Raw genomic sequence first — 23,915 nt, forward strand, 5'->3', positions numbered from 1 at the left:
CTCATCATGAGGGGTGCCTGGGTGGCTTAGTCGGTTAAGCGTCCGACTTGAGCTCAGGTCATGATCTTGCGGTTCGTGGGTTCGAGCCCCGCGTCGGGCTCTGTGGGGACTGCCAGCTCAGAGCCTGGAGCCTGTTTCGGATTCTGTGACTCCCTCTCTCTATGACCCTCCCCTGCTCACGCTGTCTCTCTCTCTCTCCTAGAAATGAATAAAACATTAAAAAAAAAATTTAAAGTTCTCATCATGAGAACAAAATTTTTATAACTATGCATGGTTAACAGATGTTAACTAGACTTACTGTGGTTGATCTTTTTGCGATATATACAAATACCAAGTCATTATGTTGTACACTTGAAATTACTATCATGTTATGTACATTATACCTCAATTAAAAAAAATTGTTATTTGGCAAGAAAGTTAAGCAAAATGCTGGTGTAATTAAAAAAAATAAAAAGAAAGAAATCCATAGTCTGGGAGTTGCCCAGAGAACCGCAGCCAGGTATGGGCAGCCAGCAGCCCTTCCCAGATTGTTTATCTTAATTCTCTTGAGAACAAGAAATGCATGTTAGGATATTTTTTTAAATGTTTGTTTATTTTTGAGAGAGAAAGAGCCAACAAGGGTGCATGAGCAGCGGAGGGGCACAGAGAGAGGGGGACAGAGGATCCGAAGTGGGCTCTGTGTTGACAGCAGTGAGCTGGATGAGGGGCTCCACCTCACGAACCCTGAGATCATGATCTGAACTGAAGTTGAATGCTTAACCGACTGAGCCACCCAGGCACCCCTCTTTTTGTTTTAAGTGATTATTTATTTGAGAGAGTGAGAGAGTGAGAGAGCACAAGCAGGGAGGGGCAGAGAGAGAGAGGAAGAGAGAGGGAGAGAATCACAAGCAGTCTCCACACTTAGCACAGAGCCCAATGTAGGGCCTGATCCCAGGACCAATGAGATCACAACCCAAGCCAATATCAAGAGTCTGGTACTTAACTGATTAAGCCATGAAAGTGCCTTTTTTTTTTTTTTTTTTTTTAGTTTAAACAAAGCATTCCCTACTTTGTTGGATTTTTTATTTTTTAAAGTTCTATAACTTTGGGAGAGAGGAATCCATCCATTGTTCTGACAACAGCCATGCTTTGTAGTAAAGCAAAAGAAACACCCAGAATGTTAACAGAATTTATCTCTATGAAGTAGAAGTACAGATTTTTTTACCCTTGCTTTTCTGTATTTTATAGATTTTCAGTAAAGAGAAAGTATTATTCTTATAATGAAAAGCTTTATTTTAATAAATCTGTCACATGAGCTCAAAAAAGTCTCCATGTGAAAAAAAAAAGTCTCCATTACAGGTTTATAAAATAACACAAACTTAATTAACTGAGTATTAACATAATAGAATTAAAGCATGAGACTCCTTTACTATGTTAAGTCTAAAAAAAAAACCCTCAAAAAAACAAAAAACATTCTTGTTTATTTGCATGGTGGGTCACTCTTTAATTTTCCAAGTTTTTTACAATGAGGATATTTTTTACAGTTGGAAAAAATGTATTATTTTTAAAGGGTTGTGATATTCATTAGGAGACTATAAGCAACACATATGCCCATGGACATTTCATGTACTTCATTAAAAACATAACCTAAGCTAGTTTGGCTACTCTAAGAAAGAATATGATTATGTTCTTAAGTATACATGCAGTATAAACATCAATACAGAATTTGGAATTAAAATATTCTATTTATCCAGTATTTTAAAACAAATTCAATTTAGAGACTTAAAAATACTAGGGTATCACCTCTCTTTAAATGTAGGTGTGTTAGAGCAATTGTTGACTTTGTACCTGGGAATTGTTGGTTGTTTCTGTATACCAAGTAAAACATTAATTCCTGATTTTTTGCAACAACTGGAAGTAAAGCAAGCTACTGGTTATTTGGAGAGCAAGGAAAATGAAGCTCCCTATTTTCACAGTAGATGCATTTACAGCAAAAGCATTTCGTGGGAACCCTGCTGCTGTCTGTCTTCTGGAAAATGTAAGTACTTAGTTTTGAAGTGCAGTGCTTGAAATTCTAGATTCCCGTAGAATGAAATATTTCTTAAAAAGAAAAAAGCAATCAGACCCACCTGTTTGTCTTTGGTGAGTGTTCTTTGTCAAATGATAGATATCAGCAATGTTTATGTCTGCAAGTTGATTTTGACCAATTTATATGATGAGAATGCCTACACCCAGATGCTTTAAGTCTAGAAAAGTAAAGACTTATGTAAGGAAGAACTAGAACCTATTTTTTAAAAAAAGATATAGAGCTCTTTTTTAGCCATCAGGCTTTCATTTACTGAGCACCAAATGAGAAGGCAAAGAAATTAGATGAGTTTTATGTGACTGGACATGGCTGATATTATATTTAACATAAAAGATTTTAGCTGGATATCTTTAACCTTAGCTATAGTTCAGACAATTAGAAATTCTTTTCAGGACCAAGCAAATGAAACATTTTGCAGGAAACTGAGTAATTAAATAGAAAGAAGGAATTAAGCTCTAATGTAGGGAGAACTTTTTTCTTGAAAGCCTCATTAAAAAAAAAGTTTATTCATTTTTGAGAGAGAATGGGGGAAGGGGCAGAGAGAGAGGTACAGAGGATCCGAAGCAGGCTCTGCCCTGAGAGCAGAGAGCCCCATACAGGGGCTCAAACTCATAGGTTCAAACCCAATGAACCAGGAAATCATGACCTGAGCTGAATTTGGATACTTAACCACCCAGGCGCCCACTGAAAGTCTCATTTTAAAAATGGCTTTTGGGGGCGCCTGGGTGGCTTAGTCGGTTAAGCGTCCGACTTTCACTTAGGTCATGATCTCGCGGTTTGTGGGTTCGAGCCCCGCGTCGGGCTTTGTGCTGACTGCCAGCTCAGAGCCTGGAGCCTGTTTCAGTCTGTGACTCCCTCTCTCTCTGACCCTCCCCTGCTCACGCTGTCTCTCTCTCTCTCCTAGAAATAAATAAAACATTAAAAAAAAAAAAATTAAAAAAAAAATGGCTTTTGATTAGGATGAGTATTAACAGAATAGTTAAATATTCACTGACCTTCAGTGCTTTGTGTTGGTATCTGGGTATTAGGAAACAGCCAAGGAGCCCTTCCACTCAGAACAGTAAGTTCAGGAGTAGATTGTCTGAGAATTACTTCGAAAACACAGTAAGCATTTGATGATCTTAAATAAGTTTTACTAAGCTAGGCCAAGTGTGTGTTGGACACTTCAAGTGCAGTGAGTGTCAAACTGCATATTAAAAGCACCTAAGGAGCTTTAAAATTCCTATGCCCAAGTGCATCCCAGAATCTCTAGGGGTGGAACCCAGGCAGCACTGTTTTTTAAAGCTCCCCAAGTGATTCTAGTGTGCTCTCAAGATGAAGAATGGCTGGGGTTTTACTGAAATGGGTGAATGTTGCTGATAGAGTTCTTGGCACACTTGGTACACTTTCTCCCTCAAGCAGAGCAGCAAAACCATGATGAAAAGTCCTCATCTTGTTCTTAAGGGTACATTCATTATACAACCTTGCAGCTGGCATCTTCCAACCATAAAATGTAGGGAGTAATTAAGTTAATAGGCTTTACCAAGTAACACAAGAGCTTGGGAGGATTAGTGAGAGAATGATTAGCAACCACATTCTAAATCATGAACTTTCTTTAGAAATAGTTTGGCAAACAACTTCATGTCAAGGAATTGTGGAATGAATGAAATTGCTTAAGAGACTTAGTATATTTGCTGCATGTTTTCATGTAATCTCTTTGAAGAGTTCTGAAAATAGTTTAAAGTGATTTAGGTACTCAGTTTTCACCAGATGAAAAGAGCTAGCATTATTCTTCAATTTATTCCTTTTACTTCCAGTACACTCACGACACACCAGAGCCTTTCTCTCTTCAACTATATTTTACATGTTTTTTATATATTTGGCAAAACCAGGACATAAAAATTTAAGCAAAGAACTTAGCATAGTCCAAAGCAATATGCTTCAGGAAGGAATGAAGAAAGAAAAAGAAAATAGGGAAGTCTATGATTCAGGGATGCTCTCTAAAGAGTCTCCCAATTCACTTCCGGGCTTTGGACCTGTGGGACCAGGCTAATTTGGTGGCCTGTCAGGGACAACTGAATAGATATCTAAAGAATAGTTTGCTAGTTTTCTATTCTGTGGTCATGAGAATCCTGTTCTCCTGGAGGCTAATTTGGCACTTTTCCCAATTCATAAGCCAATATAAATTAGAGTGGAAGTATAGACTGTGGTTTATGCCCTTGGATTCCTTTACCCATGGTTGGACACAGTAGACACCTGAAACACCTAAATGGAACACAAGTAAACTTAGGAAGATATTAGAGATAAATAACTGTTAAACCTTATAATGTTTCCCACAGTTTGATCAGTGTTTAGCCCGTCATTACTGTATTCTACAAATATTTGTCCACATCTACCATGAGCCAGGCTTTGGGGTAGGGATAGGAAGTACAAAGACGAGTGAGTTTGCCTCCCCTTGGGGTGCTCAAAGTCTAGTGGAAGAAACAGTCATGTAAACCTTATCATTATTCAGTAGTTACCACAAAGGCTAAAAGATCTAATGGTACAAGAGGGACTCAGAGAACAGAACAATGTTGGATTTTACAGAAGGAAATCCAACTACTTAAAAATCGCTACCTCAGATTTTAAGTGAAGGTCAACTTTAAAAATTTGACTGAGATGAGACTAATAAAAAATTTGGTGGACAAACTAAAGACAAAGTAATTGCTCTTTCAGCCGTTTGAATACTTTTTTTTTTAGTATTTTTATTTATTTCTAGGAGAAAGAGAGAGAGAGACAGCGTGAGCAGGGGAGGGTCAGAGAGAGAGGGAGGTACAGACTCTGAAATAGGCTCCAGGCTCTGAGCTGGCAGTCAGCACAGAGCCCGACGTGGGGCTCGAACCCACGAACCGCGAGATCATGACCTAAGCGAAAGTCGGACGCTTAACCGACTAAGCCACCCAGGCGCCCCAAGCCGTTTGAATACTTGATAAAAGACTTTTGGAAGGAAAGGAAAGCAAAAAAAAAAAAAAAAAAAAAATTCTGGGAAACAACATTCCAAGATCTTCTAGAATATTCTAAAGTTTCTTTTGTTTTCCTTTCTGGACAAGACCATTTTTAAAATTTTCAATGAGTTATTTTTAATACTGTATATTAACTGAAAATAAAAACAGATTAAGGGCTAAATGTAATATGGAACAGATATTTGAAAAAAGTATTTAAAAACCTTAAAAATTTGACGGTGTCCTCAAATGCTGGAGAATCAATCTGACAATAAAGATCATATAGAGGTATGAAAATGTATAGAAACAGTATTTTTGAAAATGCAACGTATTTTACTTTAATAGCTGTATAACAACTACAGGAATTCATGACCAACTACTTGAATGGGTCAGAGGGCTAGGGTAGTGATAAGGGGTGATATGCTGTTTATTCTTCTGTAAAACAGTGTTAATGAAAATAACATCAACAGGGGTAGAGAGCCCATAATTATTATCCTTCATATTCTAACAAAGCCTCAAGTTTTGTTGTTGTTGTTCTTGTATATATGTGTGTATGTGGGTATATGTTTAGGGTGGGGTTTGTCAACAGTGGCAGAATCAGGTAGTTCTTTGTTGGGAGAAGCTGTCATCTGCGATGTTGGCGTATTCTTGGCTTCTACCCACTAGATGACAGCAGTCTTCTCTTCTCCCCATCATGACAATAAAAAATTGTCCCCAGTTGAAAACCACTGTTTCAGAAGATCTTTAAACAGTGGTTTAATATTTGTTTTGTTTTGGGTTTTTAAAAGTTTTTCTTTTTAATTTTTAAAAATGTTTTATTTATTTCTGAGAGAGAGAGAGAGAGAGAGAGACAGTGTGAGCAGGGGAGGGGCAGAGAGAGAGGGAGATACAGAATCTGAAACAGGCTCCTGGCTCTGGGCTAGCTGTCAGCACAGAGCCTGACGCGAGGCTCGAACTCATTAACCGTGAGATCATGACCTGAGCCGAAGTTGGACTCTTAACTGACTGAGCCACTCAGGTGCCCCAAAAGTTTTTCTTTCTTTATTTTTTTAGTAATCTCTATACCCAACATGGGCTTGAACTCATGACCCTGAGATCAAGAGTCACACTTTTCTTCCAGTTGAGCCAGGCGCCCCTAAACAGCAGTTTATTCTTGAGTTTTCCTGTTAAAATTATCTATTAAAACAACTTTGTTGTGTGCCTAGTATATACATTTATTCCAACTCAGCTGGCATCTGTTGGCCACGTACCATGTGCTGGACACTATGCCATGGTCAGTATAATATTCATATATATATATGTGTGTGTGTGTGTGTTTGTTCTTATTCTTTTAAACACTAACTCAATCATTTCCAGGGACAGCAAGGAGGATTGGCTTTGCACTTTTAAAGTAGAATGCTTCGTTTAGTTCCTAAACAACTTGCTATTCTAGTTTTCCTGGTTAAATTTAGAGGGTAACAAAAGCCTCTTCACAGCTTGGTGTTTTATGTATTTAAGAAAAATGAGTACACAGCAATACTGTGTTCAGTTCAGTTTGTGCTTTAACTCATGTGGGGAAGCTTATGACACAGTGGCCATTTCCAAACCTGGTGCCCTTCCTTAGAGGATCACTGGCTCTGTGTGCCTCTACCAGGTCAGAGGCTCCTGGGGTTTCTTGGGAGTTCCAAAGTCATATCTCACTTTTATGCCCACAAAAAGGATGAAGAGTGCAGAGAAGATTTTTCCGGGTCATTGAAATATTTTCTCTTGCCCAGTATTTGAGGGAAGAGAGAAATGCAAGGCAGGAGATGCTGATGTGAGAATTCCTCCTTCACTGGTTTCTAGCACATAATCCTCAGCTTTGGGAGCAATGATTTCAGACAAGTTAAGCCAGATACTGTGCTAAATTGCTTTTTATATGTTATCTCATTTTATCCTTACATCTTCTCTAAGAGTAGGTCTTATTATTCCATTTTACACATGTGAAGACAGAGGCAGAAGAAGGTTATTACCTAAGTGGCTGACTTCAGAATCCCACCCCAGATCTGCCTGACTGCACAGCCTGTGGTTTTAACCATCACACTCATCACCACACTGGATGTCCTCCCCTTTTATATTCTCCCATGGTACCCCTTACTTCCCATAGGTAGCATGGGAAATTGAAATTCATTCAATGTCTGTCTTCCTCACTAGACTGCACATCCAATAAAATCGTACCCTATTCTAACCTGTTCTATTACACATGGCCTAGCTCATGTCAGGCACTAAATAGCTATCTGTTGAGTGAAAGTAAATCTATTAATTAATTAGATTATGGCAAAAATCTCTAAGAGTTCTAGCTAACTAATAACTACTGATCTTTTATTCTCATTGGTGAGGCAGGGTGGGCAGGGTATGCAAGGTGAGTACCAGCTCTGAGTTCTATGATGGAGCTGGAGGGACTAGGTACCCATAAGAACCATCAGGAACAACCAAAGATGGCCCACCATTTGAGTGCCGCATCGTGGGACATAACTTCAAAATGCAAAATCCAATTGCCTCAGAAGGAATCTCCTACTTCTTCCTGGATAATTTAGAGCTTTCCATATCCAAGTGTGTTTCCTTTGCTGGGACCTATCTACAGCAGAAGCACAGATGAACTGGGAACAATAGCAGGACTATCATGTTTCCGTTGTCATGTTTCTAAGCTGCCACAAGATGGGAGTATTTTAAAACTTTGCACTGATTTTCTAATCATTAATGTTTGTGGGCCAAACTGTGATGACACCTCGGCATCCCAATGCAGTACACCTGAACTCAGAATCTCTGTTTTTGCTGTTGGAAATTTGACCCATGAGATTGCCAAAGGGAAATGGATATTAAAGGAAGAGAGTTAAAAGTTGTTGGTGTGTAATCTTTATTTGCTGCATTTGAAAATAAACAGCTTTAGTGTAAAATGAAAAAAAATTATTAGAACAAAAATTCAGTATTTTGAATGAATGCAGTCTCTTCTAAAGCTCTCAGAGTTGAAACAACATTAATCTTCTTACGATTCACCACTGCCTTGACCTTTGGTTCCAGTGTAGAAATTCAGCTGCCTGAATTTGAGGGCTGCTTCTATCAAACTTACTACAGTGTCTCTGGTCCCGCAGGCAAATGACAAATGCATTTTAAGTGTCCTGGGACAGAAATTACAGCTACAGAAATTCAAATTGCACTTGGTGCAATACACCGAGGTAGAGAGAACTAAAGAGCTGATGGTCAGTGAAGTGTGTGTTCTAGCTGATGTGCAAAAAAGCCCATTTGCAAAGAAATCTATTACCAATAGATGGTGAGCTTGGCTACAATGTGAGATGCTTTAATGCATTTTGAGACTCTTGTGCTAAATGTAGAGGGAAGCAATAGAGAAAGAAAGGAACGATGAGGACAGGGAGTTTGGCCAGATCAGATAGAGGAAGGACTGGCAGGCATTATAGGTTCCTGCAGCTGCGGAGGCAAATCCAGAAAGACCAGCACAGGCTTTTCTTTATTACCCCTTCAATCATCACGAGGTCTGCACTAGAGAATTAATTGGCTCCCAGTTTCTCTCAGGTGTTGTATGCACAAGACATGTGGGGCAGTTTCCACACAGAACATTCAGTGGGCCGCAAGAAGTGCTTCTTAACATTGTTGCCTTGCTGGCTGGTGTGCCCAGTAGCTCCCTCCCCTTCCACTCAGGTGGGACTACTCACTCCTTGGGCCCACAGGTATGACAGGTATTCATGCCATTCATTCCTGCCATCCTAATTCTCCTTGTCTCAGCTCACAGAATCCTAGAGTGTCAAAGATTTAACAGACGAACAGAAGTGAGGTCAAGTGACTTGCCCAAGAAGCATCCCCCGTATAAAGCTCTTTGCCCACACTTTCCTGTCCAGCTCACTAAAATCTGTCCTTTTCCTAAGTCTATCTCACAGCTTCATCTTTAAAGTCCTAGAGTATTGGGGTGCCTGGGTGGCTCAGTTGGTTAAGTGTCTGACTTCGGGTCAGGTTATAATCTCACGGTTTGTGAGTTTGAGCCCCACGTCGGACTCTGTGCCTGGGGCCTGCTTTGGATTCTGTGTCTCCCTCTCTTTCTGCCTCTCCCCTTCTCATGCTGCATCTCTCTGTCTCTCAGAAATGAATAAACGTTTAAAACAAAACAAAACAAAAAGTCCTAGAGTAATTATCGTCAAAATCTATGTGTCTCAATTACATACTTTCTGGTGTTGCTCATTGTTGCTTTCTGTGTCTGTCTTGATTCCCTGCAAGATGCTCAACCCCTTGAACATGGGGCCATATCTTATACACCAGGGTTTCTCAAACTTTAATGTGCACATGGATCACTTAGAGATCTAATAAAAAAAAAATGGAGATTCCAGGGGCACCTCGCTGGCTCAGTTGGTAGAGCATGTGACTCTTGATCTCAGGATCGTGAGTTTGAGCTCCATGTTGGGTGTAGAGATTATTTAAAAATGAAAATCTTTTTTTAATATTTATTTTTGAGAGAGAGCGATAGAGAGCAGGGGCGGGGCAGAGACAGAGGGAGAGAGAGAATCCCTATCAGTGTAGAGCCCAACACAGGGCTCAAACTCACGAATTGTGAGATCATGACCTGAACTGAAATCTAGAGTCAGACACTTAACCAACTGAGCCACCCAGGTGTCCCAAAGGTAAAAAAAACTTTAAAAATATGAGGATTCTGATTCAGAAGGTCTGGAGTGGGGCCTGAGACTCTGCATTTCTAACAAATTACTTCAGTAGTGGTGCTGATGTTGCTAGCGTAGCACAGCCCTTGGTAACTGACTGATTGCTGCTTTCCCTTAGATACATTGCAAGAATCCATCTTGTCTGATAGACATTGGTTTTCCTGTTTGCAGTGTGTTAAAGGGATAATAATAGTTTGTCTTTGTTATGGAGAGGCAGAGAAGTGTGGCTCGTTAAAGCATGGGCTTTGAGCCACTAACATTTATCAAGTACTTACTACGTGTTGGGCACTGTAATGAGCATTTTATGTGCATTATTTGGTTTAATCTTTTGAAAGAAAAGCGTTAACTAAAATACAAAACCATGTTGTTATGTTTGGGTTTTCAGGTAATAAATACCAATTCTTTTTTTTTTAAGTTTATTTATTTATTTTGAGAAAGAGAGGGAGAGACAGTGAGTGGGGGAAGAGCAGAGAGAGAGAGAGAGAGAGAGAGAGAGAGAGAATCCTAAGCAGGCTCCACCCTGTCAGTGCAGAATCTGATGTGGGACTTGAACTCACGAACTGCGAGATCATGACCTGAACTGAAAATAAGAGTCATATGCTTAACCGACTGAGCCACCCAGGTATTCCAATAAATACCAATTTCTTAAGTGATTTCTCATTCTATAGGACTACAGAGCATATAGATTTTGACTACAGTGCTCCTTTAAGAAAAGCTTAGTAAGTCCACCAGGATTTTTATATAAGCTGATAGTTTAAAAAATAACCACTGTTTTGTGCCTTATAGGAGTTTATGGAAAGTGTTTCAAAAGAATGTGCATCAACTAAAAGATAATGCATGTTTAATTTGCATAAGTCAGATAAGTGAATTATGAATTTATTAGTATAAAGTTGTAAATCTTACTTCTGGGTTTCGGGGGCTCAAGGATAATACATTTGGCCAAAGCAAAAATGCGTTTATCTTGAGACTTCTTTAGAATTCAAAATCTAACTAGTGAGCATTTGTTGATTAAAAAGCTGATTTTCATTCTCTAAAGGAAAGCTCATATTTCTGATGCATTTTTTTCCTTGAGTTAAGAGGAATGTGTGTGCATATGTGTGTGTATTTTATGTGTCTTTATAGTAACTCTTTCACTTAAGTACACTGCTGTTCTCATTTTAAAGTTTGTTTATTTTGAGATAGATAGAGAGAGAAAGTACACATGAGATTGACCAGAAGAGGCACAGAGAGAGAGGAAGAGAGATTCCCAAGCAGCCTCTGTGCTGTCAGTGCAGAGCCCAATGCGGTGCTTGATCCCATAAACACAAACTGTGAGATCATGACCTGAGCTGAAATGAAGAGTTGGATGTTCAACCAACTGGGCCACCTAGGTGCCCCTGTTCCCTTCATTTTAAAGGTGTGGAAACTGAGGCTCCATGAGATTAAGTGACTCGCCCACTCTTGCACTGCTGCTGGGACCTGACCCAGGATACAAATTCACATTATTTTGAAAAATTAAAAACTTACCGAGAAGTTTGAGAATGGTACAATGAATATTCATATATCCTTCCTTTGGATTCACTGGTTGTTACCATTTACAAAGCCCACACTCTTAACCACTCTACTATTTATTAGGTATATTATGACCTTAGGATATTACATAACCTCTCTGCATTTGATTTCTTTATATGCAAGGAGATAAAATATCTATAGTGAGCCATCAGCACAGAGCCCAACATAGGACTCGAACCCACAAACCATGAGATCATGACCTGAGCTGAAGTCAGACACTTAGCCAACTGAGCCACCCAGGCGCCCTATACTGAGGGTTTTAAAAATGAAGATAAAGCGGATGCCTGGCTGGCTCAGTCAGTAGAGCATGTGACTATTGATATCAAGGTCATGAGTTCAAGCCCCATGTTGGGCACAGAGCTCACATAAAAAATAAAGTAAGAATGAAGATGAAGTGAATAATGTATTCTTTCAGCAAATGTTTATTGAGCTCCTACCATTCTGGGATGAATACAGGGCATTGTTCTAAGCTAGGACAAAGCAAGGTAGCACACTGTATGCCCTCATAATATCCCTTCATAATGTCCCCTCAGATGGTGGGAGACAGACAGTGAAGGGACACACTGGGTAAATTCAGGTGGCCTAAGCACTGGGAGTAGACCAAACCTTTAGAACAGTCTGGAAGGTTTCCTGAAGGAGGTGAACTCTGGCCTAAGGCCTGACTTATGAAAGGGAGCAAACCTCTGGCCTAGGCTGGGGGCAAAATGGGCCAGCCTACCCAGAGTGGATGCCAAACATCTTTTTATTCAACAAGAAAGGGAAATTGTGAAGTTTGTTTTTGTGGAGATTGTTTAGAAGAGAGCACATGCTCTCAGACTGGATAAAAGTCTGACTAAAGATAGGCCAGGCCAGTAGGTTTTCCAGTCTGTTCCAGCTCTGAGCATCTACACCCTATGAAGGGTGCTACAAGCATAGATTTCTGAGAAACAATCATTGTAAAAGTATCTGGACTTCCTTGGCAATTCTTTCCTGTGAAACATGTAACTTCTAATATTAATAAGCTGTTTTATTAACTAACGGCAGTTGCTGTCCAAGGAAGCCTGATTTGTTTTTCTGGAGTCTCAATAAACTTTTGTTTCTAATTTAGACATTGGAAGAAGACATGCATCAAAAGATTGCAAGAGAAATGAACCTCTCTGAAACTGCTTTTATACGAAAACTGCACCCAACTGACAACTTTACACAAAGTAAGTATGCTTTTTTTTTTTTTTAAAGCCAGAATGGTACCAGAAGCTCGTTTTCCAGTGGGGGAATGGCACTTAAGGGAGATGCTTATTAACTATTTGCATGCAGATAGGAGAAGAGCAGGGGAGATTCTGATTTGGTTTTCAGTTCATCTGGGGGAGCAGGTGTTGGGTGATTTGAACATTTCATCTCCAGGTCGGCACTGGGAAGCCTGAGGATGCTGGTTTCCTTCACTCCTCCTTTTGACTTTTAATCATGCTAGGGAAATATTTAGAAAAGAATAAGAAAATAAAAAATTTGTGACCCACTTGTATGGGAATAATCTCGTTTCTCTTTGGCTTTTCTTCCCCTGAAGATTCCTGCTTCGGATTAAGGTGGTTTACGCCGGCGAGTGAGGTTCCTCTCTGTGGCCACGCTACCCTGGCTTCCGCAGCTGTGCTGTTTTACAAAATAAGTAATGTGATTATCTCTTATGAACCCATCATTTTGCAAATAGCCAATATTTTAAAAAAATTCTCACAAATTCTTAGTGATGAATCAGTGACTGGTATAAAGACATCGCAGAATCTATTTCATGCAATTCATTACACTGAAACAAAAACAGCCCCCAAGACTTTGGCCTTCCTGAATATGTCCCAGGCATGTTGGAAAGCCATGGTCAGTGTTCCCTAGAATCCCATTTTATTTTGAAGAGGAGCTCTCTGGCCTTTGACCAACACAGGGGTGTGCTTGTGAGATCCTCCTCCCCCTCCTTCTGCATCTTCTTGTTCCTCTTGTTCTCCTTCTCCTCCTCATTTTCTTCTTCTCCTCCTCAACTTTCTCTTCTTCCCCTTCTTCCCCTTTTACCCCTTCCTCCCCTCCTTCCCCTCCTTCTCCTTCTTCTGTAAACTGTATGCCTAATGTGGGGCTTGAACTCAGGACCCCGAGATCAAGAGTCACATACTCTATGGACTGTGCCAACCAAATATCCCTCACAAGAGATTCTTTACTCTGAAGTTTAAAGATTCATGAGCTCCTATATTACATTTACCTTGTGAAGAGATGATGTAGTACCTCAATCCTACCAGTTTTCATCTAGCTACATTTAGTGTAACAAAGGTCAGGGATTTACGGGAATGGGGCAGGGGAGAGATGCCTAGAAATGCCCTGAAAGTGGAGATGGAAGCAGCCATGAATAGGTGTAGACAACAAACAGAAAGTTAAACAAGGAAATACACAGGATGAAAAGACAGAGTAATGGTAGTGAGTGCAGAGTTGGAAAAGGAGATTCTCTGGGGAGTTATTTAGATGGAGGTCATAGGCAAGGTGTTATAGGGTAAGTTTCCCCAGAAAGCAGACTCTGAGACACACTGCATGCCAGAAAAACTGTGGGCAGTATTCTTGGGATCAATATTGGTAGGGGAATAAAGAAAGCAGAATAGAACAGAGTGAGAAGGTGAATTGCAAAGTGGTAGCAACAAAGAAAGGCCTGGGCCAAATCCACAGGGAGGTCTAAAGCTGCCAAAGTTCTTCAATTAGTGTAGTTCCAAATAGAAGCAAAGGTTCAGGCCTTCATACCTTTCACTGACCAGCCTCTAATGCCTAGAAAAGAAGCACGACTTTGGGTAAAGTAGCTCTACTCATCCAAGGGCAATTCGCAGAGTGGGACTCAGCTAAGAGTTGTCTGTCACCAACACCCTCCTCAGCCTGGTTGGGGCTGGGTGAAGGGGAAACAACCAAGCCTTCAGGCCGCACCTGAGAGCAGGTACCTTCTTAAATTTGTTCTTCTGTATTTCCTTGCCTCACATAGTCTTTGCCTTGAGAGGGGAAGGTTGAGATTCTGGACAACAGCCTCCACTAGAAAAGGGGACCTTCAGGCTGAAGAATATGAAGCCATCTGTGCAAAGAGCCAGATTGCAAGAAGGAGCCACAGGCAACAGCAAATGAAAATCTCCTGAAGTGCAGCCTGTATACTTGGAGTGGCTGGAGCTTCTTGGGGGTGACTGGCAGGAGATAACATTGAGAGTCAGGTCAAGGCCCCTCTACAATGTAATCCATTACATGTCTTAAAAAGACAATTTTGGTTTCTGTGGATAGGGGACAAGAATGAAGGCAGGTAAATATTCTGAAATATTGTTTAGGAACTCAGTCTTGAAAAGTAGATTTTACTGAAGTTGGATTGAGTGCCTTTTGAAAACCCCACAACAGTTGATGTGAGGCAGAAATTTGGCATAATAGCCTTTAAACCCCCCAGACGGTGGTCTTAAGGTTGGATAAGTTATGAAAACATGCTTTGTAAATAATGATGTCTTCCAACGATTATAATGAGGAAAATTAAACTTTGGGATTTAGAGTACAAACTTTATATTCAGTGAAAGTTAATCGACAATGCCAAATTTCCTTACCTTTTAGATATGGTTAAGTTTTACAGAAATATTAAGGGGGAGAAAAGAATTAGATCACAAACCTCTGTTTTCACTAAAAATGTTACCCACAATGAGGTCAGATAAGTAGCCCAAGTTGTGTTAGTAACAGAAGGCTCAATCTTCAAATAATAATTTTATGTATAACTTGGTTTATTTAGGGTAAGCTAGATTTGTTCCTGTTAGACTATTGCTCATAATTTGTATATTCTATTTGTCATCCCTTTAACATATCTTAGACTAGTATTATTTATAACTTTACAGTGCATATTTAAAAATCTCCATTAGAGGGATGCCTGGGTAGTACAGTCAGTTAAGCGTCCCACTTCAGTTTGAGTCATTATCTCACAGTCTGTAAGTTTGAGCCCCGTGTCAGGCTCTGTACTGACAGCTCAGAGCCTGGAGCCTGCTTCAGATTCTATGTGTCCCCCTCTCTCTGTCACTCCTCCACTCATGCTCTGTCTCTGTCTTTCAAAAATAAAATAAACATGAAAAAAAAGTTAAAAAAATCTGCATTAGAAAACACTATTGCATCCCTATGAGGTAGATTTAATTTTTGCCCTTTTATTGATGAGGAAATTGAGCTTAAGGAGGTTAAATAGTTTGCTCAAAGGCACAGTTAGTAAGCATCAAGAAGCTGGCATTTGAAGACTTGCAGTATGACGTTAAGTCCAATCAGTTATATTCTTGGTTCTCAAGTGAGAATCCCGGGAGGGCTTTCTCTACTCTGGACCCCAGTAACCCAAACTCGGACCCCTCCTTATGGGAAAAGGCAGCACTGCCAGGGAATCTAGGAAAACATAATAGTGATCAAAACAGACGTACAAATATATAACAGAGTTTATTTTCCTATTTCTTGATTTCTCCAAATTCTTTGTCATTGACAAAAGACTCTTTTTTTTTTTTTTGGCCAGAAAATGTGAATAGTACTCTAACCTTTGTCACTCTGAGTGGGGAACTAAAGGCCAGAAGAGCAGAGGATGGAATCATCCTGGATCTTCCTCTTTATCCAACCCACCCGCAGGTCAGCTCTTTCTAATTATTGCCATGAACTGTATACAACTGACAGCTTGCCTGTTTTACAATGGTTTTGTCTTTTCTCCTCATCTAGGACTTCCATGAAGTGGAGGACTTGATAAAGGTTGGTGAAAGGAATTAAACCTAAGCTCATGAGATCTGGTCATTTGTTGTTTGAACACAAAGGATCAGTAGCCTTTGACTCCCAAAGATAGGCCTTCTTCTATCAGTATAAATGTTCCGGTCTAAGCTTGGATGAAGAGTGCACAGGGCATTTGAGGTGTGGATTTTAATATTGAATGTATTTGGTGAGAATGTCTAGCAGTTTCCCTGACTTCATTGTTAGCACTAGCCTCCATGAAGGTAAGGGGAGGACAGATTGCTGTGTGGTGGCCGAGAGAGAAAGGAATGGAAGCTGCCGGGCAGGGCGGCCCCAATTTCTGTGGTGGAGAATGAGGCTGAGGTCAGGGGGCTGTGCTTTGATGGAAGAGGGCAGGAAAGCCTGGGTAACTTGAGAGAGAAGGCAAGATTCATAGGCTGCCTTCCTCAGAAGGTCTGTATGGGGTGGGTCTTAATAAAAAGAATAACAATAATGATAATAACATTTTGGAGAGTCTCCCCTATGCAGTACCACGTGCTAAGTGTATCACATGCAATATCTTGTAATTCTCACTGTTCCCCAGTGAAATAGGCACTACAGTTGTCCTGTGGAGATGCTAGAGGACCAGAGCAGTTCTGCATGACCAGCTACTTAGTTTGTAGAGAAGGAAGGGCCTGGTCAGGACCAGGGCAAGAGCTGCAGTGACAAAAACAATTCTGTGAAATGGCCTTTGTGCGTACCACTGGGATGTTTCTCATTGAATTTTCAACTACAGCATTTATAATCTCTTTAGTGTCTTATATTGTCTATTTTTAAAAAAGCAGTAGCAAGCATTACAGATTCTGATTTTACACTCAGCCCTACCTGTGGCTTGGGTTTTAGAAGAAAAGCCAAATTCATAAATGGACTGCCTTAAGCATGTTGTCAAGAAAGTGGAAAATATTCACAGCATAGACCTTGTTCATGGTAGAAAGAACTTAACCTGGTATCTTTATTCCTCAGGCTCAGGATTTGTAAAATTGGGCATGATAAAGGGTTAGTTATCATGAATTTTGTCATTTTGTGTTCCTAGAAACTGGCAGTAAGATTCTCAGCTGAGAATTAGACTTTCAAATTGACATAAAAATCCATGCAGAGGAGGGCTGAATGATCTTTCCAAGAAATGGAAAGGCCCTAAGAGCAGATGGGATCTGGCTGCAGGAGTTTCCATTTCTAGAGGGATGGATATTATTCAGCTGTGGACACAGGGGCAGACAGTCAAGGCACCACCCAAAGTGGAGGGAGTCTTGGCTTTGGGACCTGAAACATCTCAGTCCCTAGAGAAGGTTAGAGGACCCAAAGTAACCTAATGATGGCCAGATCACTACTGGTAATTCTCACTTGCTTTGCCTATAGCCAGTGGTGGTGCCAAAGGATGACTTGGAGAGGCTTTCCCCTGCTCATAATCTCAGAACTCCAAATCGATAACCAAACACACAAACAATGTTCTAGGATACGAGCAAGATTATGAGCAGTCATAGGTAGAGCATGAATTAAAGCATCTTTAGTAAATGTTGCTATGTTACTGATCCACAGCACATAATCTAAGTGAAAACAGTGCTTGCTGAACAGAGCAGTGTTAAGATGAGTGGTCTAGTCCACACTTTCATTCAAACTGCTGGCCCTGAGTCCTTGCCATATAGAATCTTCTAGTTGCTGATGCTGGGACTCCACATATATTCTTTCCTTTTTTCTTTTTCTTAAAACAATTTTTTTTTTAACATTTTATTTTTTTGAGACAGAGAGAAACAGAGCACAAGCAGGGGAGAGATGGAGAGAGAGGGAGACACAGAATCTGAAGCAGGCTCCAGGCTCTGAGCAGCCGGCACAGAGCCTGATGTGGGGTTTCAACCCACAAATGCGAGATCATGACCTGAGCCAAAGCTGGATGCTCAACCAACTGAGCTACCCAGCTGCCCCACATATATTATTTCATTTAATCATCACAACAATACTAAGAGGTGGGCCTGAGGCTCCTATTTCTACAGACAGTAGACAGTAGTGATTCAGAGCTTTGACTCTAGGGTCCTCAGACTTGGGTCAAGGTGTGTGTGTGTGTGTGAGTGTGTGAGTGTGTGTGTGTCCCTGTCCCTGGGCCTAAGTCTTCCTCTTTAATTGTGAGGAAAATGCTCACTTGAAGGAGTAGAGTGTGGAGGCACATAGTAATACTTGTGAATGCCTATCTTTGGTTCTCAGAGGGTAAGCTCAATCCCCTTAAAGGTCTCTGGTCTCTATGAAACTGGCTTTCCTTGGGCAACACCTTGAGAGCTGAAACTGAACTAAAACTCTTGGGACTGGAGATGTTGGCTATGTCTGGCACACAGGAGATGCTCATGAGAGGTTTTTCCCCCATAGAGAAGATCAATGATTTGATCCAGGGGGCACTCCTGAAGAGTTTTTGGTCTGTCTCCACAGACTGCCATAGGTGATACACTGGTCCAGGACATCCGCTATTCTCCAGATACCAGAAAGCTCCTTGTCCGGCTCAGTGATACTTACAAAAGGTAAACAAGATTTTTGGCTTTGTCAGCACTTCGGGGAGGGCTGAGAACCCAGATTTATAGCTCTGGTTTTGTCTGGCTGTGCTGTGTCCAGTCAAACCATGATTTATGCCACTTACTCTTTCCTCCCTGACTACTGAGCTGTTTGCTCAAGCTGCACCCTATCTCACTTTACTGAGCCTGTGTAGTATTCTGTGGATGGGTTTGTCCTAATGGATCCCATTTATGAACAAGGTCATTTTTGGAGAACCTGAAGGTGAACACACAGAATCTTCTGCAAGTGGAAAACAGAGGAAAGGTGAAAGGACTCATTCTCACCCTTAAAGGAGAGCCTGGAGGGCAGAGCCAAGCATTTGACTTTTACTCCAGATATTTTGCCCCGTGGGTTGGAGTGGCTGAAGACCCTGTAACAGGTACTTTTTGACTTGGGTCCTGGGGAGGGTTCAGCAATGAAGGAGGAAGATAACAAATAGCTGTTTAATAAGTGGGCTTCGCATGACCTTTCAGGTTGCTTGGGTTTTGAGCTGTTTTTGTTTCCTTATCCCCTTAATGAAGTCTCATGTGAAAACTACAGAATAAGCAGGCAGTATAGTAGGGTTAAACCGTAATGTCAGACAGTCTGGGTTTACATCCTAGCTTCCTAGCTGTTGACCTGAAGCAAATGACTTAACTTTTTAAAATTTCTGTTCCCTCCTCTATAAAATATGTATAATACCTCATAGGGTTATATAAACACAATGCAAAGTAAATGCTTAGCACAGTGCCTGTCACATGACAAGTGCCCAATAACTACTAGCTATTTTAATAATAACAACAAAACTGGCTCCCTGAACCAATACTTCCAGATCTGCCATTTGCAAAATTCAGGGGCTGATATCAGTCCGCTTTAGTACCAAAGCCTTTTGTTTTTTCAATGATCAGCCTGAATGATCCTTGACATCTAGATAAGATTTGGTTTTTGAAGGATAAACTCCTGGGTTATAGGTGGGAAAGAGGGACAGGAATAGCTTTCCCAGACCTACCCCCAAAGTGGGTGAGATGGGTTTGGGAACATGGGTATTCAAGATCTGCCAGCCAGAAGTACAGGGATGAAATTGAAGATGGGCAAAAATGGGAAGCTTCCTCCTCTCATGCTCTTTGAGAAGAGTGGGCTGAGCAGATAAAGAAGGGAATGATTGATGGAGGAAGTTGGTGGATGGGATGGTGGCTGGGGCAGGAGGTTGGGAAAAAACTTTGAGGCTCCTGCTCTCGTCAGAAGGCAGAGGCTGGAATGGTTTCAGGACTTCGACTTTGTTACTCTCTGAGAAAACACGTGAAATTCAAAGCTCAGCAAAGCACTTTTATGGACTCAGGAGAATGCCCAATGACATGGAAAAAGTACAGCTCAGCCCTCCCCCATGGAAAAGAGGTTTTGAGTGCATTTACACAAGCACAGCTGCTTCTCAAAGGTTTTAATTGGTACAGAGGGCAAGTGTTTTCCCTTGTAATAATGCTTTTCTAAAGTGGGAAGGTCTTTGGACATAATGACCAACCATCTCAGCTTGCTTGAGACGGAGGGATTTCTCAGTGTACAGGACCTTTGGTGCTAAACCAGGACAGTCTTGGGCAAACTGGGATGCATGGTCATCCTACGTGGATCCCTCATAATATTCGGTAAGTTTTCCTGAAGAAAACCCATCCTTTTCCTCCCCAACGGCTTTTCTGTCAGTTATGACTTTATTAGTTTCTGTATTTTTGAGAGAGAGTGAAAGCAGGGGAGGGGCAGAGAGAGAGGGAGACACAGAATCTGAAGCAGGCTCCTGGCTCTGAGCTGGACGTCAGTAATGAAAACATTGGCTTGGTGGAAAATTTAACCTTTTGTCATAGTTCCCAGTTTTCTTTGCATGTTCCTAGGAGGAAGGAGATATTTTCCTTGAAAGATAAAGATTTATGTGAAGCCGTTGATCTTTCTACCCTGTGTTGACAATGAGCTGATAGGAGAAAAATTAAAACCTGCAGTTTAATTCAAAAAGGTACATGCACTCTGATGTTTATAGCAGCTATTTATAGCAACCAAGTGTCCATCAATAGGTGAGTGGATAAAGAAGATGTGATACGTGTATATGTGATATGTGTGATGTGATACACACACACACATGAATATTACACAGCAATAAAAAAGAATGAAATTTTTTCCATTTGTAACAGCATGGATGGACCTAGAATATTATGCTGAGTGAAATAAGTCAGACCAAGAAAGATAAATACCATATGATTTCACTCATATGTGGAATCTAAGAAGCAAAACAAATGAGTAAACAAATAAAAAGCAGAATCAAACCTATAAATACAGAGAACAAACTGTTCCCAGAGGGAAGGGGTTAGGAGATGGGTGAAATGGGTGGTAGGGAGTGGGAGATACAGGTTTCCAGTTATGGAATGAATAAGTCACAGGAATAAAAGGCACAGCATAGGGAATACAGTTGATGATATTGTAATAGCGTATGGTGATGGACGGTAGCTATACTTGTGGTGAGCATACCATAACATAGAGAAATTGAATCACTATGTACCTGAAACTGATATAATATTTTGTGTCAATTATACTCAAATTAAAAAGTTAGGGGAAAAAACCCTCTGCAGTTTAATTAAGGTTTCAGGAAGTGTAAAACATAGCAGATACATCATTGGAGGAGCTTATCCATAAATTCTGTGTCTTCCTTTCTATCTCCATTCATAATTCTACACTCAGCTGTAGCTAAGCCATCTAACGTTTAGTCAAATTGGATAGTTGGTTGTAATTGCTTATAAATTTGCCACAAAGTCACTCCTGTTTTTGGATCATAACTTTACTTCTTTCAAGGGTCTGCACATGCTGTTCTCAGCAGCTACTGGTCTCAGCAACTGGGGAAGAAAGACATGCATGGTACGACAGGTTTTTTTTTTTTCCAATTTTTAAAAAATTTGTGATCTTGAAGCTATTATTCTTTCTCATATGTACTATTTACTTGAAAATGTAATAAAATATCATGAAAGTTTTTTTCATGAAAACCCCACATGAAAATGAAAGGTTTTAAATTCCTTCACCCTGAATCCTCTAATCAGAATATCTTCCACCCCAAACATCTTTCACCCCTGTTCCTCCCAACACATAGGCACACTTCTAATATAGTAAGTGCCCAATATGTCTTTGTTGAATAAAATTAGCAAGCTGTGTAACTTTGGCCCAGTGAGGTTATTTAGTTGAGAGTAGATGATCACCAAAATTCCGTACTGCCATTGCTAGTCACAGGATTGAATAAAAAAAACTGCTTTTGAACTAAGTCCCTTAATGATTAATATATTGCTTGGGGGTAGAGAAAATAGATTGCAGCCAAGGAGGTTACACAGTTGTACTAATCAAAGTAGGAGTCTGACCCTACGGGATGAAGGTCTTACCAAGTGGGAGGGTTAGGCCTCTCTGACTCTGATTTGGGGATAGCAGCTGGGCTGGTCTAGTTACTCCCTATGCACTGAACTCCAGGAAGGCTGAGGCTGTGTCTCTTGTTTGCCTGACATGTGTGGTTGCTTGATAAGCACAAAGAGTGAACAAACTCCCTTTGTCCTCTTTAGGTCTGGGAAGATGAGGCTCTTAGGAGGGCCAAGATCACCCCTCTTTTTCTTCTTAGACTTCTATTCCATGCCTCTATCTTACCACATTTCCTTGTTTACTCCTGGATAGAAGCAGAGAGGAAGCTATGGGTGGAGTGTATCTAGGACATTACAGTAAGTGACAGAGGAAATGGCTCAAGAAGAAAAGATGTGAAGCTGTGTGTTTTGTGGATCGGTTGCATTTGTGATTCCTCAGTCCTCAGGAGAACAGGGCAGGGCAGTACTATGGACAGATGAAGGAATTTATTTTAAACTGAGCTGGGAAGATTCTAGAGCTTAGAATAAGAGGTCTTTCACTATATTCTGTTAATTAAAAAGGGTAGAAACAAACAATATTAATTTGTGACTTGTTTTATGTTTTCTTTAGCCTTTCAGTGTTCCTGCCGAGGAGGAGAACTGGAGATTTCACTGCGTCCTGATGGACGAGTTGACATTAGAGGTGGCACCGCTATTGTGTTAGAGGGCACTCTGACAGTCTAGAGGTGGCTGTGGGTCCATGCTGCTATTTTGAATGACTAAGTATTTTCTGGATAAAAAGAAATGTGAGAGGCTGCTTTTACCAAATTCACATAGTAACTCACTTAATCCTGTTAGAAATAGAAAAATGAAGACATTTTAATGGAAATTTAATAATGCTTCCTGACTAATTAACTAATGGAGTTTAGGCTCTATCTGTATTTGAAATGTGAGTAACCAGTAATGAGGCCTAATGTTGTCACCTTTGATTAAGAATACCAATCACAGAATGAGGAACAAATTTATGAGGAGTAAGATCAAACCATTTAAATTTAGGTGTATCTGATAGAATATTTTGCAGCCATTGAAAAGACCCAATGACTATGTAGAAATATAGAAAATATCTCATGAGACAATACTAAGAAAGGAAATTACGGTGGACTATAAAATGTTAGCAATGTTATGCTATGTCTATGGACAAATGTGGGTTATAAAGATAAAAAGGTGAAAGCTGTTCATATGTGTCAGAGGGTAAGATTTGGAATCATTTTAATGCACCTAAAAAATTATTCCCTTATTGGGATATATTCATATTCAATAACTAAAAATCAGGACATATAACAGAATAACTAAAAATACCCAGAAATTTAAAGAAATGTGTATTAGTGTGGTAGTAAAATTCAATACTAAAAGCAATATAATATCTTTATCTTGATTTATAGCTTTAGAGTGATAAAGACGCTTTCTTCTCTTACTTTAATAAAATTGGTTTTTGGGGCGCCTGGGTGGCTTAGTCGGTTAAGCTCCGACTTTCGCTTAGGTCATGATCTCGCGGTTCGTGGGTTCGAGCCCCGCGTCGGGCTCTGTGCTGACTGCCAGCTCAGAGCCTGGAGCCTGTTTCAGAGTCCGTGACTCCCTCTCTGACCCTCCCCTGCTCACGCTGTCTCTCTCTCTCTCTCTCCTAGAAATAAAAAATAAATAAATATTTAAAAAAAATAAAATTGGTTTTAACATAACTTTCAATTCAGTTACATCTATAATATTGGATACCTATAACTGACTTTGGGATGGGGACTTTTTCAAGTCATTAAGTGTTTGTTTAAGGTGATCTCATTGATGGCAATTCTCAGCCATCTCAGAAACTGCAAGCTAATTAGTTAGAAATTCCTGTAGTGTCCCAATTTTTGACACCTTACTGCTATCATGTTTTCTATTTTTATTTCTTTTTGCTAAAGCATGTGACAGTGAATTTATTATAGCAGTAATCTTGTGTTTCCCCAAATTTCCAATGAAGTAAACAATTCCCTAGCTTCAGGGCTTTAACTTA

General features: G+C 40.3%; 2 protein-coding genes and 1 non-coding gene across 5 annotated transcripts in view; 2 read left to right on the forward strand and 1 right to left on the reverse strand.

Annotated features, from left to right (window-relative positions):
* Positions 1-12,847, reverse strand: part of HNRNPH3 (heterogeneous nuclear ribonucleoprotein H3) — a 44,025-nt gene extending 31,178 nt beyond the window's left edge. Inside the window, exon 1 of the mRNA XM_077778684.1 lies at positions 12,752-12,847. The gene's annotated coding sequence lies outside the window, so the exon portion shown is untranslated. The remainder of the gene's footprint in view (positions 1-12,751) is intronic.
* The window catches only part of PBLD (phenazine biosynthesis like protein domain containing), a 43,694-nt gene extending 20,144 nt beyond the window's left edge, over positions 1-23,550 (forward strand). Inside the window, exons 3-11 of one of the 3 annotated variants that reach the window (XM_077778690.1) lie at positions 1,898-2,017; positions 12,346-12,445; positions 12,799-12,897; positions 15,760-15,869; positions 15,957-15,986; positions 18,417-18,505; positions 18,737-18,915; positions 21,345-21,407; positions 22,500-23,550. In XM_077778690.1, coding sequence (XP_077634816.1) covers positions 1,934-2,017; positions 12,346-12,445; positions 12,799-12,897; positions 15,760-15,869; positions 15,957-15,986; positions 18,417-18,505; positions 18,737-18,915; positions 21,345-21,407; positions 22,500-22,612 — 867 coding nt within the window. In that variant the 5' untranslated portion in view covers positions 1,898-1,933 and the 3' untranslated portion in view covers positions 22,613-23,550. The remainder of the gene's footprint in view (positions 1-1,897; positions 2,018-12,345; positions 12,446-12,798; positions 12,898-15,759; positions 15,870-15,956; positions 15,987-18,416; positions 18,506-18,736; positions 18,916-21,344; positions 21,408-22,499) is intronic. The other 2 variants (XM_077778691.1, XM_077778692.1) reach the window with 2 other exon arrangements.
* On the forward strand, positions 11,541-11,613 carry TRNAN-AUU (transfer RNA asparagine (anticodon AUU)). The gene has a single exon. It is a non-coding gene; the product is annotated as a tRNA-Asn (tRNA).
* Positions 23,551-23,915: the final 365 nt, after the last annotated feature.

This window comes from Crocuta crocuta, unplaced genomic scaffold, assembly GCF_008692635.1.
Source record: "Crocuta crocuta isolate KB4526 unplaced genomic scaffold, BGI_CrCroc_1.0 scaffold167, whole genome shotgun sequence".
Classification (NCBI taxonomy): domain Eukaryota; kingdom Metazoa; phylum Chordata; class Mammalia; order Carnivora; family Hyaenidae; genus Crocuta; species Crocuta crocuta.